This window comes from Lutra lutra, chromosome 6 (assembly GCF_902655055.1).
Source record: "Lutra lutra chromosome 6, mLutLut1.2, whole genome shotgun sequence".
NCBI lineage: Eukaryota > Metazoa > Chordata > Mammalia > Carnivora > Mustelidae > Lutra > Lutra lutra.
This window is the reverse complement of record NC_062283.1, coordinates 97,531,703-97,546,989: the sequence shown is the minus strand read 5'-3', so window position 1 is coordinate 97,546,989 and position 15,287 is coordinate 97,531,703. Positions and strand designations below refer to the sequence as shown.

Here is a 15,287-nt window from a genome sequence, read left to right as displayed (position 1 = left end):
ATAAAATAGTATTTGTTTCCTGAGCTCCTTCCTAACTTTATACTCTATCAAAACAAAAGACATCATCAGTTACTTCAACCAGTAAGCAACATAACAAGAATTCTGGACAATAACAAGTTTTGTTTTTTTTATAATGGATTTTTTTTCCTGGTTGTATTTCAAACAAGTCATTAGAGAAGTATATTTTGTTACTTACAATAAACTCAATCTCTAAAAAATTTTAATATAGATTTTAGTGTTACATACCTTTCAGTATCCAAGAAATAAAATTTATATGCAGCACCTTGCACCAAGATTTACCTTACACCATTCGATTTGCAACATCTCAAAACATCTTGCATTATTTATGTAACTTCCCATGATGATGCCTAATAATAAACTATTAGCTCTGACCTATAAGAAATTCACTTTTGTTCAAATATTTAAATACGAATGCATGCAAAAAATCTGAAAGACCAAATGTGGCCCTATTTCATATACAAATAGGACAAATGAAAGCAATTCACTAACCTCATTAATCAGGAACTGAAGTTGGATTACTGCAGCCCCACTGTCATGCTGGCAATAACATTCTACTCCTGGACGACCAAAGCTGTCATTAATTTCATCAAGGAGTCTACGGTATGTATGGGCTTTTTATGGCAACTGTTAAATTACATAACAGACTAATAAATATTCCAACGACCCGATATTCAATACCGGCTATTTATTGAGATTAAGATTCAGAATTACATTTATGACACATCAATCTGATCAACTAGCTTCTGCTGATAATCAGAAGTCTCAGAGATTACAAGCCTAAAAAAAATAATAACCACTCCTTCTACAAAATAAAAGAACTATCAAAAAAAGCAATATACAGAACATAAAATAGGTTTAATACACTTTGGCCCAAGTTTTCTTCTTTCACTTAAAATAAAAAGAGAAAAGGTAGTTGATCTGCAGAGCACCCAATTCTGCCCAAGGCAGCAAACAAATCTGAAAAGCAGACACATGTCATTTTGGAATAATGTTTTTGGAACCAATCTTTTTACTAGCATTTTTCATTCCTATGGTATTATTTTTCAATAGTGTAAGTTAATATAATGAAGAACTATATAACTATGTTAGTAATTATAGCATGATGATGTTATATTACTAATGAATGTACCAATCTTTTATAATAGACCTGAATTCAAAATATGCAAATTGATATAAATTGGCATATGATAACAGTGAACACACAACATTCTCTGTGTTAGGCAATATATTAAACATGTTATATATATTAATTTATTTAATTCCCATAATCTATGAAGAATATATAATTTCTCCCCATAAACAGATAAGGAGACTGAAGCACAGAGAAATCAAGCAACTTTTAAGTCACACAACTAGAAACCAACAGAGATAAAATTTGTTTTTTGTGGGTTTTTTTTTTAAGATTTTTAAATAGTTATTTGACAGAGAGAGACACAGCGAGAGAGGGAACACAAGCAGGGGGAGTGGGAGAGGGAGAAGCAGGCTTCCTGCAGAGCAGGGACCCTAGATCATGACCTGAACCAAAGGCAGAAGCTTAATGACTGAGCCACCCAGGCGCCCCCAGAGATGAGATTTGAATAAGCATTCTGGCTCCAGGGTCTGTACTCTTAATAAGGAATGCCAAATAAAGAACAAAACAAACAAAAACCCAAACACTTAAACAACTTATTAAATGCCAGGCATTCTTACATGCTTTTATCTTCATAAACTAGAAATAAGAAAGTAGCTATTTTAACATGGTGCTATACTAACCTACTTTTCACTAGTTAATAAATATTAATAGAAAATAAAAAGCTAAATCTAAAACTAAAATGTGATTGGCTTTAATGAAATTATAGCCTTCTTTATAAAAATTCATATTGAGGTATACAGACTATTTCTATATTCTTTTAATACATGTCCTAAGGTTCTTCTTAAGAAAAAATAATCACATCAAAGGTTAAATTCCTATTTTCTATATACTTTTTCCTTCTGATTTCTAAAAGTTTTTCTAGGTGATTATTTCTTTTCTATGACTTTTTTCATTTTATTACCAGCAACTAATTCTTCTATGATTTCATAAATAGACAAATCGTGCATGTTTAGCCTAGGGTACCCTCTCTGTAAACATCTCAAACTTTTATCATCAGCATCATCAGTATTAGTAGTCCTAGTTTTATACCAATTACCCAAATGCACCTAAAGGAAGCTAGATTTCAAATTGTTACTACTGGCACTTGGTAGTGCCAAATCACATCTGATTGTCCAAAGAAATACCTACATCTATATTCATCCATTTCTTTTGTCAGGATGCCTTTTTAGCTAGGAAAGGGAGTCTAATTCTAATCTCTCCAGCTAAATTATTCTTTCTGGGACCAATTAGCATATTCTATAATTTTCATTTACATGGAGCAAAACTTCTCATCTAACCAGATGAGTAAAACTAATAAAAAATGTGTGCTATTATGAATAATCATAAAAATTCCACTTACCTTATTTTCTTCAGAAATCATACATAATTTTGCTCATCTTGTGATATTATGTTCTTTAAGTATGGATCTATTAACTAGATTCAGAATTATTTTTCTTAAAACATAGCCATGGTGCTCCTGGGTGGCTCAGTTGGTTCAGTGTATGACTCTTGGTTTCGGCACAAGTCCTGACCTCATGGGTCATGGGATCCAACCCCACAACAGGTGCACTCAGTGGGGAGTCTGCTTGAGGATTCCCTCCCTTTGCCCATCCCCCTACATGCATGTCCATGTGTATGTCTGCTCTCTAAAATAAATAAATCTTTAAAAATAAATAAAATGTAGCCATAACTATCCAGGTATGAGATTTATAGTTTAATTTTTTATTTATTTTTATTTTTTAAAGATTTTGAGAGCATGTGAGCACATAAGCAGGGGCGAAGGGCAAAGGAAGAGGGAGAAATAGACCCCTGCTGAGCAGGGAACCCTGATGTGGGACTTGATCCCAGGCCTCTGGGATCAGGACTGAAACCAAAGGCAGCTGCTTAACCAACTGAGCCACCCAGCCACCCAACTTGTTTAATTTTTTAAATGGAACTTTAAAGATAATTGGCAATGCATTCTAAATGAAGCATTCACATACAATCTTACAATTTCTTTTCTGAATCATTTACTGTTATCCACACATCAGAAAAATTTTAAGTGACTGACTTCATGAAGTCTTCCCAAAGTATTAATCCTGCTTTTTATGTATTTTTAAAAACCCCTCTATTTTGTATTCACGCTCTATATTCTTAGAGTAGAATTACTAGATTATAGTATCAAATATGACAGGCACAAACAGATGTGGGAATACATAAAACTGATTATTGGTTAAGTAAAAATTTTATAAGCAAATAGATCTACTAATTTGGGCCTACTGGTCTCAAAACTTTTTTTTTAAAGATTTGCGTATTTATTTATTTGTCAGAGAGAGAGAGCGAGAGCAAGCGAGCACCCAGCGGGACAAGCAGCAGGCAGAGGGAGAAGTGGACTCCCTGCAGAACAAGGAGCCCAATGCGGGACTCGATCCAAGGATTCTGGGATCATGACCAGAGTCGAAGGCAGATGCTCAACCGACTGAGCCATCCAGGCGTCCCTAGTCTCAAAACTTAAGTATGCTGTGGGCATCAATCAATATTTTATTCATAGAGACTGCAAAATGTCTGTAAATCCAGGAAGTCAGTTACATGGAGGTCAAGAATGGTTTATTTTTGGGGCACCTGGGTGGCTCAGTGGATTAGGCCGCTGCCTTCGGCTCAGGTCATGATCTCAGGGTCCTGGGATCGAGTCCCGCATCGGGCTCTCTGCTCAGCAGGGTGCCTGCTTCTCTCTCTCTCTCTCTCTCTCTCTGCCTGTCTCTCCGTCTACTTGTGATCTCTCTCTGTCAAATAAATAAAGAAAGAAAGAAAGAAAGAAAGAAAGAAAGAAAGAAAGAATGGTTTATTTTTATCTACACATGGAACTACTCCAGACAAAACTATACTTTTCTGTGACATTATTATTAATATAGCCACTTTACTTATACCAAAGATGATAAATACACTTCCTTAATATAAAAAAGAAGAACCACTTACTATGTACTAACTTTCAGGCTCCATGTCTTAAAAACACAATTGTACTTAATCCTCATGGGAAGTCTGAGAGGTAGTTATTATCCATATTTTACAAATGATAATCCTGAGGCTCAAAGAAATGATTTTTCTCAAGATTACTAATAATTCTCCCTTTTCTTTTGGATAAGGTAGTACTATGCTGCAGCCAGCCTTGAAGGATTCTGAATACTACAAAAACCGTATGGATTAGGGGGAAAACTCGTTAAGTCATTATTTCATAATAACAAAAAGTTTAAAATTAAATTTTAAGGGATGAAGTTCCTTAAATATATAAATATATATGTTATATGTTATAAATATATATATATATATATGTATATATGAATATATAATCAAAAGATATTAGTTTAAAAGAATACAAATTCCAGAGCAAGGATTTCTCATTCCTGGCAGTGTATCAGATTTCCAGCTCTACTGCAAATTTACTAATCCCAAATTGCCTGAGAAGCAGCCTGGCTAGGTATCCTTTTTTGTTTTGTTTTTGTAGATGCGCCACAGGAATTTCTGAGGCACAGTTGAGAATTAAGACATCTCCTTTCAAGTCAGTCATATGCCAGCTCCACCAAAACTTGCTGTGACCTGAGGAGAATTATTACACCTCTCCACTTTCTTGTCTATAAAGTACAGATACTAGTTTAGCTTGCAGAGCTGTGGTGAGAACTAAAACTATTGAGAGTGTACTCCCCAAATGGTACCCACCCATTATCATTATTTAACTAGTATATTCATTACTTTAACAAGAACTAAAGATACCTTATAGTAGACATACCATAATGTAAGAAAACAACTTTGACTATATTAGAGCACTAAACAAACATGTCATAGGTGCAAATATTCATATCTTCTCATATTTTTCTAATGATTATTGCTTCTTGCATATATGGTTCTTCCTAATATTGTTATTACAGAGGTCACAGTTTTATTAGACAATAGACAAACACTGTAACAAAGTTCTGCTTTATAAATTATTCCTGTTTCAGCTATGTACAAAATGAAGAAAACCCAGAAGAAAAGGTTATATACTGAACAATTCTACAAAGATATTTGTTAAAGAAATATTGATTATTATGATGCCTGCTCCTTTATATATGCATGAGTCAACTGTAAGACAAAGCCAGATTGTAAGGCTCCACTGAGTATTTCTTGGTGTCAACATATTTTACCTTTAATTCTGAACACCAATGTAGTCTTCTAAAAATAGTGTTATCTGAGGCACCTGGGTGGCTCGGGGGTTAAAGCCTCTGCCTTCAGCTCAGGTCATGATCCCAAGGTCCTGGGATCAAGTCTCACATCGGGCTCTCTGCTCAGCAGGGAGCCTGCTTCCTCCTCTCTCCTCCTCTCTCTCTGCCTCTCTGCCTACTTATGATCTCTGTCAAATAAACAAAATCTTAAAAATAGTGCTATCTTGCTATCATAGATACTTTTAGTCTCCTTTTTTTTTTTTTTAACTGCTTGCCCAACAAGAGCTAGGTTACCTACCTAATCCTACTAGTCAACTTTGTCTCTGAAATAAACCAATTAATTTATATGGCCCATAACACAGGCCACATACCTTCTGCACAGCTACTTAGGGCTCTTGTCCAGAAAAACACCATCATAACGCCCAAAGAAGAGCTGCAGAAGACAAGCCTAAAACAGGTTGAGAGCAAAGTCTCTGAATGCAAATCTTTGAGTTTAGACATCCTCTAAGTAAGCAACAGTGAAGACAGAAATATTTAAGGAAAAAAAATATTGTGATGAAACTAGCAATTACTTAAGAATAATCAGGAAGAGACACGTGGGACAGATAAGCAGAAACAAGGGCCAAGACCAGTCAAGCCTTAATATTTTTTTTTTTAAAGATTTTTTTTATTTATTTATTTGACAGAGAGAAATCACAAGTAGGCAGAGAGGCAGGCAGAGAGAGAGGAGGAAGCAGGTTCCCCGCTGAGCAGAAAGCCCGATGTGGGGCTCGAACCCAGGACCCGGGATCATGACCCGAGCCGAAGGCAGCGGCTCAACCCACTGAGCCACCCAGGCGCCCCAAGCCTTAATATTTTATCATTAAATCCAAATTCAAAATAAACATTCATCCGATTGTCTAAACAGGGTTTTTGTTTTGTTTTTGGAAAACAAGGAAGAAAGGAGGAATTAGGAAGCCTTTAAGTACATCAGTATTGTCACAGTAGTTAAGATTTATTAAACATTTAATATGTGGCAAGTACCATATATATATATTAGCTTACAAGAGTACCTCTTCTATAGGCTCTGTTGTTTACCAAAGAGGAAACTGAGGTATAACAAGGCTAAATAATTTGCCCAAGGCCATTCAGCTAGTTAGTAAAGCTGGGGTTTGAACCCAGGTAGTCTAACTCCAGTACACACATATATACGTGAATACAAATATTTACATATGAATCACCAAGCCTTGCTACACAAAAAAAGAGCCAATTTTCACACGTTGAAAGAGGGCTTTAGGGACACCTGGGTGGCTCAGTCAGTTAAGCCTCTGCCTTCAGCTCAGGTCAGAATCTCAGGGTCCTAGAACTGAGTCCTGCATCAGGCTTCTTGCTCAGAGGAGAGCCTTCTCCCTCTGCCTGCTCCTCCTGCTCTGCCTGCTTGTGCTTGCTCACTCTCATTCTGTCTGACAAATAAATTTTTAAAATCTTAAAAAAAAAAAAAAGAATTCAATAGAGAAAGATAAATGTTTTCAACAAATGGTCTTGGATAAATAGATATCTATATGAGAAAGAATGAATTCGGACCCCTATCTCATACTACATAAAAAATATTAGCTTAAAATAGAGATCTAAATTCAAGAGCTAATACTATTAAACTCTTGTGCTCGCTTCGGCAGCACATATAATACTATTAAACTCTTAGAAGAAAACATACATCTTTGTGACCTCAGATAAGGTTGTGACTTCTTAGATATTACCCCAAAAGCATAACCACAAAAACAAAAGTAAATTAGATTTCATTAACATGTAAAGCATTTTGTGCTTCAAAGGAAATTAAGAAAGTGAAAAAAACAGTCCACAGAATAGGAGAAAATATTTGTAAATCATATATCCAATAAGGATTTAATATTCAGAATATATAAAAGGCTTTTACATCTGAGTAACAAAAAAAGTCCAATTTAAAAATGAAGAATATGAATAGACATTTCTCAAAAAGATACACAAATAGCTAAAATATACATGAAAAGATGCTCAACATTATTAATCACAGGGAAATGCAAATCAAAGCCACAGTGAAATACTACTTCACCTCCTCTACTATGATTATAAAAGGTAAGATAAGAGTTTGTAAGGATGTGAAGAAATGAAAACTCTTAATTAGCTGATAGGACTATAAAGTAGTACCACTTTGGAAAATAATTGGCAATTCCTCTATGTTAAACACAGAGTAACCATATGACTCAGCAATTCTACTCTGAGGAATATAAACAAGAGAAATGAAAATATACATACACACAAAACTTCCACACAAATGTTCACAGCATTATTCCTACTAGCCAAAAAAGAAGAAAACCCGAATGTCTAGTAACTATTGTATAAATAATATGCAGTGTATTTATACAATGAACTATTCAACCATAAAAAGAAAAGAACCACTAAAAGTATGGATAAATCTTACGGACACTATGCTAACTAAAGGAGCAAATCATTAAAGACTACATATTATATAATTCCATTTATATATGAAATGTCCACTGTAGATGAATCCACAGAAATAGAAAGTAAAAAAGTGATTGTGAAAGACTGGGTGGAAAGGGTGAAGCAGAGTAACTGCTAAACAGGTATGGGTTTTTTTACTGGGGTAAAGAAAATATTCAGAAGCTCAGAATGCTGATGATTGCATAACTCAATGGATATAATGAAAAGCCCTGAACTGTACACTTTAAAAGGGTAAATTTTATGGTATTGAAAAGTACCTCAGTAAAACTATTAAAAAAAAAAAAAAAAGAGAATCAGCTTGTATGAATGATGAATGATAATACAAATAAGGAAAAACAAAAGACAGAATTTAAGGCCAAAAATGACTGCAATTATTAATGAAACAAATTAAACATTATAATCTGAAGTAAAATTTTTAAAATCATTTTTATCTAGGATTAAAAATATCTGTCACAAGCAATGAATTTAACTATTTAGCAACTTAACTGAAATGCAGCATAGTAAGACGTTAAAAAAAAAATCACTACAGTTTAGTATTTTTGCAATTAAACTTATTTCCTACTGTCCTGCACTCAATTTTTAAATATTTTTATTTCATTCAAGATTTAAACACAGGAAGTATTTAATAGATGATACACAACAGATAAAACCCTTCAAAAGCTTTTAAAACTCCATGAATCTATAAGCTCAGCCTGTTCCTTTTACCTTCCAATCACTTGTTAGACTGGTATTACAATCACAGCAACAGTTCCTCTGTATATCCTGCCCCTGGATTTCTACCATCCTGTCAGCAAAGTAGCATAAAAAAAATAGTCAAAGAAGTAGGCAAGGGGACCCCAGCCAGTGGTAAGTTCTGAGAGTATAGCTTCTGGGCAAGTGTTCACTACTCTCACTACCACTGTGTATTGCGTGCATATTTTGGCAACTTCTGTTTTTATGAAGAATGAGATAATATCAAGACAGTATATATTTAATAAATTATTAAGATTTTTAAGGATCATATATATTCTCAGAGAATCTGTTCATCAATTCCTGTCAATGAAAAAAAGGGCAAAGAAAGTACTGCCATTATTCCAACCTATACAGAAGTGACACATCAATTTTCCAAACTAGGAATGGAAGACTGGAATACATATAAAATGGAAAGCAACTGGAGAACTTTGATAAGCTGTGCAGTTTCTAAAAATATATTTATATTCTGCAAAGTTTAAAGATGAGAATACAGATAACTGAACTTTTCATGAACTCATAAGTGACTAATAAATTATCCTACAGTATTATACATTTAATTATATAATATTGTGTAAAAGGAACTTTCATTGAACATATATTCTGCTAGCAAACCAAGAACAACTTTGAAGGGTAAACTGTTCCTCCCTGATTAAAATTATCCATCATAAACCCTGATGATTTCCACTAACTTGTTACCATTTACTTTAGTGCATTCTTACACTTTTAGCAAGCAGAGTAATTCACATCTCTACCAAGGTTTCAAGGTGCTGCTACTCTCAACCGGCTTAATACCCTGAATAAAAGCTCAGTGGATTTTTATTTTTAATGGCTTACGTCTTGAAGAAACTTAATCATAATGTGATTACTTTCAATAACAAAGTTAAAATCTAAAGACCACCATAATGTAGTCAAAGAATACTGATGAAAGCACTCTAAAAATGAAGAAGAGGAGCTTTAGCATCAGACCAACTCCACCATTTAGTGTGAACATAAACAACAATCAATGAGCAGCTGAGAGATTTCATTTCTGTTATTTCACATTATAAGAAATAAGTGACAGTCAACAAAAAAAAGATGCAGTACTTCATACATTTACCTGACTCAAAAAAATGGAAATATTTCAAATGATCTGTGATAAATAAGACAACCTATGTGTGGCTGCAGCTTTCTCATCTGAGATTGCTTCACCTGCCACCCCCACCTGATCAGTGTGACAACCACCTACCTGCAAGACTTCAGAGGTTGAAGACTCAAAGGGGGACCCAGTCATGAACGGAGAGCGGGGAATCCTTAACACTTTAGTGAGTTTTGCCTCCAGGAGCTCCACCAGGTTCCCACAGCAAATATCTGAGAAAAATCCCCTCCTGCTTCCAGCAATGGGTGGGGAAAAGCAATGATTTTTTAAATACACTGGAGCATTCTGTTCTTAACAAGACCTTCCCTGAGGAGAAACTAATGGGAGCCTAACCAGCTGGGGGTTTATCAGAGCTGAACTGATGAGGCGGAAGGGAAATAACCAACTCCAACCCACTCTAGCCATCCTAACTTACCTGGGGGAGGGGGCTGGTGGTGACTAAGAAATCACTTGTGAGTTTCACAGTTCAGAAGCTCTGGCTCACTAAAAGACTAAGACCTAATCAAACAGAATGCTTCTCCTCCCCTCACACCTTACCACCAAAAATGAATCTAGATACAAACCTTGCACTATTCACAAAAAATTAACCAAAATTAATGGCAGACCTAAATGTGAAATGCAAAACTATAAAACTCCTAGAAGATAACATAGAAGAAAACTTAGATGACCCTGGGTATGACAATGACTTTTTAGGTACAACACCAAAAGCACAATCTCTGAAAAAAAAAAAAAATTGATAAGCTGGACTTCTTTAAAATTAAAGCCTTGTGCTCTGTAAAACACAAGGTCAAGAGAATGAGAACACAGGCCATAGACTTGAAGAAAATATTTAGAAGATCCATATTTAGAGATCCAAAATATACAAAGAACTCTTAAAACTCAACAAGAAGAAAATGAACGACCCAACTAAAAAATGGGCCAAAGACATTAACAGACGCCTCACCAAAGACATACAAATAGCAAACAAGCATATGCAAAGATGCTGTATAACATGTCACCAGAGAAACGCAAACTAAAACAAGGAGTTACTGCTACAAACTTAACAAAATAGCCAATATCCAGAACTGACAATATCAAATGCTGATAAAAATGGAGATCAAGAGAACTCCTGTTCACTGCTGGTGTGAATGCAAAATGGTACGGCTACTCTGGATGACAGTCTGGTAGTTTCTTATAAAACCAAACATACTCCTATCATACATACAATCTAGTAACCGCACTTGTTGGTATTTACCCAAAGGAGCTAAAAGCTTATATACAGACAAAAACCCGCACAGGGATATTGGTAGCTGCTTCATTCATAATTGCCAAAACTTGCAAGGAACCAATCTGCCCTTCAGTAGGTGAAGGGATAACCAAACTATAGCCATCCAGGCAATGAAATATTATTCAGCATTGAAAAGAAATGAACTATCAGCCATGAAAAGACGCAGAGCAAAAGTTAATAAGTGAGAGAAGTGGATGTGAAAGGGCTACAAACTGTATGATTCCAACTACAGGGACATTCTGAAAAAGGCAAAATTCTGGAGACAATAAGAGATAATTGGTTACCAGGAGTTGGGGATTACGGGGCAAGAAGAGATGAATAGGTAGAACACAAAGGATTTTAGGCAATGAAACTATACTGTATGATACTATATGGTAGATACATGTCATATATTTGCCAAAACCCATAGTATACATAAAAGCAAGAGTGAGCCTTAATATAAACCATGGACTTTGGATGATAACGTGTCTGTGTTGGTTATTCAGTTATAACAAATGTCCCACTCTGGTGGAGGATGTTGATAATGGAGGGGGTATGCTGAGCACAGACAGGGAAATGTGGGAAATCTCTGTACCTTCTGCTGAGCCCAAATACTGCTCAAAAAATAGTCTATTTTAAAAATTAATATTTTAATAAATGAAGTTAGCTACATCTTCATGATTATAAGAGTGGACATAATTTTACTGCTGACTCACAATTTTAACATTCTGTTAGTCTGCTATTTAAGCAAAACTATAATGTGTACTATTTCTGCAGTAAAAATGTAATAAAATGTTAAAAATAACTATTAAAGATGAATAAATCAACATTAAAACCTTCCTTAATGCAACATAACTACTTACAATAAACTTCCAATGGTATTTGAAAAATTATTTCAGTGAACTGCTTCCTTTTCATGTGAATGAAAGGAATATCAAAACAAACAAGTAACTACCACATCCAGACTAACTCATAGTATTCACTGAATTGAAATAGGCCTCTAGTTACCTCTTTCACTATTATTTTTGGTAAGAATTTTTTATTATTGGTAAACAAATTAGAGTTGTTGAAAAAATATTCATTCTTACTATTCCTTGTTTTGGAGTTAGGATTTTCTCTAAAGGAGTCAAAGTGAATTATATTTATTATCACAGGCAATTATTTAGAATAGCTTTTGATATAAATATACTTTGAAATGAATCATTTGCTCACTCTACAAGAAATACAGGCATACACAGTGGTCTGGGTTAGAGAAACAAGAAACAAGGTGCATTCTGACATATCAGGTAAAAATAGTCTTTTATCCCAGCATCCATTCTCAGATGCTTAATGGCTAAGTTCTTTTCTCAAGTATGGCAAAGTGAATTTTAAAAGAAAAATACAACCTATTATGAAAAATACAGTACAGACACTGAATAGATGGAAAAGTCTGCTCCACTTTTTCTCCTTTTCAAAAGACAAAAAGAAAAAAAATACAAAAAGGAAAGCAATTTAGCAGAAAGTACTGCAATAGCTGATGCCACCAGATTTATAGTCACCTCTGGCAGAGTACTGCTGTGAAAAAGCAGAGGTACCGCTCTTAAAGAAAAGATTATGTACTTTCAAGAAAGGGTAAGATTAATCATTCCTCAATAGACAACCTCACCAAGAAAACTTCAAAAATTCTAGATAGCACTTACTGAAAGGGAAACACAAACAAAACTTAAACTAGGGATATACAAAAATCCCTATTTTAAAATTTAAAAAATCTCATTATTTAAACGGTAACCACCATATAATTTCTAAGACTATATATTTTACAAATAACATGGGCTAAGCAAACCTTAATTTTCAAATGAAGAATTATAAGACCAAATATATTAGCTACTTTATAGTTAAAACCCCTTTATATTTTCCATTCTAAGGGAATCTAAGTTACTCTAGAGCAGCATTCATTTTTAATATTATTTATTATTTAAAGTAGGCTCCACACCCAATGTGGGGCTTGAACTCACAACCCTAAGATCAAGAGTCATATGCAATACCGACTGAGCCAGCCAGGAGGCCCTCAACATTCATTTTTAAATTATAGCACCAGTAAAGAAATACGCTGAGCATGTCTTCATTTATTTGTCTTGGGTAATAACTTCCAAAAAGACTACACCAGTTAGAGAAATGGAACCAAGTAGAAATTAGCCTTATTTTACTGAATAAAATACTCTTACTTAATGCTACTTGAAAATGATGTAGTGAGCAACTATAAAAATTTTTCAAAAAGCAGATCTGATTTCAGTTTTCAATTAAAGTATCACACATTCTTCCCAAGGGACATCCAATATATTCAACTCTAAAGAAGGGAACCATGTACCTGAACTTGCTTCTAGGAACTTTATTAGTTTTCTTTTTTTTTTTTTTAACACATTATTTTTCAGGTTGTTTTCTTTCACAAATGAAGATTGGTTATTTTTTTAATGAAAACTTGCAGACAATTACAAAATTGCAATATTTTAGTAAAATGCTTACATTCACTTTTATCTTTAAAATTTCTCTATCTATGAGAGTCTAAGTGGCTCAATTAGTTAAGCATCTGCCTTGAGCTCAGGTCATGATCCCAGGGTCTTGGGATCCAGAGCCCCAAGTTAGGCTCCAGGCTTGACAGGGAGCCTGCTTCTCCCTCTCCTTCTGCCCCTTTCCTCTGGCTTGTGCACTCTCTCAAATAAATAAATAAAATCTTTAAAAAAAAAAAAAGTATCTACATAAATGTATCTACATTTCTATATAATATTAATGAAAATATTAAAAGCTACAAATGCAAACATTTTTAAGTAAAATTGGGTAGTAAAGGTCTCAAACAAGCTGAATACTTTATTAACAGAAGTGATTACTGAACTGCCCCTGAAAGATACCTAATTAAGCATCTTCATTATCATATTAACCCCCTCCAAAAAATATTTACAGAAGTAATTTAACCTAGCATACAGAAGTACTATCTATCATTTAGAATTAGTAATTTTTTCTTAAACCATTTTCCATTTATGACTAAAAGGCTAACTTAAACTGATAAGTTTCACAAATTATACTTGCATTAACTACAAAAATGCCTGTAGTGGTTCCTTCCTGAGCATTCCTCGCCACTATGGATTTAAAAGCAAGGCAGCCTGATGAATTAAAACAGGGCTTTTAAACTGGCAAACTTTAGCTTGTGGGCCAAATGCAGTCCATTGCCTGTTTTTATAAATAAATTTTTATTAAAACACATCTATACTCCTTCCTTCACATATTGTCTACGGATGCTTTTGTGCCACATTGGCAGAGTTGAATAGTTGTGTTAGAAACTAAAAAGCTAATATATTTACTATCTAGCCCTGACTCCTGAACTAAGAATCTAGATCTTCATTATTTTAAATGCATGCAAGAGCACACACACCCATCTTCTATATGGTATTTAATAGAGAACATATTAAATTAATCATTTAAGAATGTGTGTTCCTGGGGCACCTGGGGTGGCTCAGTCTGTTGAGCAGCCACTCTCTGGTGCTGATCTCAGGGTCCTGAGATCAAGCTACCTGTAGTGCTCCATACTCAGCAGGGAGTCTGCTTCTGCTTCGGAATTCTCTCTCCCCCTCTGTCTCTTCTAGAATACATAAATTAAAAAAAAAAAAAAAAAAAAAAGACTTTGTGTTCCTTCTGTTGTGCTATTTATTTATTTATTCTGTTGTGATTTTAGAATTATATACCAACTACTGTCCAGTTTCTGGACTCTTGATTAAGCAAAGGATACTGGTTAATTGTTTTGCATCACTTTAAACTCCACCGTATCTTCTCATTTGTGGTAATGTTTCTGACAGTTTGTTTTAAAAGAAAATACCACTCAATATTATAGCTATAATTTCAAATTATAATTTCGGTTATCTAAAAATGTCTACATATTACTTATAAAGAAGGGTAGTGTGGAAATGCTGAATTAAAAGAAAGATGGCTACATGGGTGGAACTGGGGATGGAATTAAATCAAATACATAATCACAAAGACAAAGGCACTGACCTTTAAAGGTAAGAATTACTTTAACAGGGAAAAAATATTCTAGATTGAAGGAATCACTAAACAAATGGCCCTCTGTGGAACAGGAAGTGGTAAGAAGTAAACTATGTCAACAATTCTTTACCCTACTTATCCTCCACAGCCAAAAAAGAAAAAGTTATGCAATAAACAAACTAGTGTCCAAAATTTCTTTAAAATGAAACATGAGTAAGAGATTCAAGCAACTAGGATTACTAAATCCAAAAGTGGGTAACTATATTAATAAAAAGCATTCAAACATAAAAGGTGATACATAGTAAAATGCCCTTTTCCATGTATTATTCTGTTACATTCTCAACAGATCTGTTTAGGTCAAACTAAAAACATTTC

At 34.3% G+C, this 15,287-nt stretch overlaps 1 protein-coding gene across 7 annotated transcripts in view; it reads right to left on the bottom strand.

The window, feature by feature from the left end:
- STXBP5 (syntaxin binding protein 5) overlaps positions 1-15,287 on the bottom strand; it is a 185,388-nt gene that overhangs the window by 161,609 nt on the left and 8,492 nt on the right. For all 7 annotated transcript variants that reach the window (XR_007127922.1, XM_047732215.1, XM_047732217.1 and 4 more), the window contains exon 3: positions 511-592. Coding sequence is in view for 6 of the 7 variants with exons in the window: in XM_047732215.1 (XP_047588171.1) it covers positions 511-592 (82 nt within the window). In the remaining variant the exon portion in view is untranslated. The remainder of the gene's footprint in view (positions 1-510; positions 593-15,287) is intronic.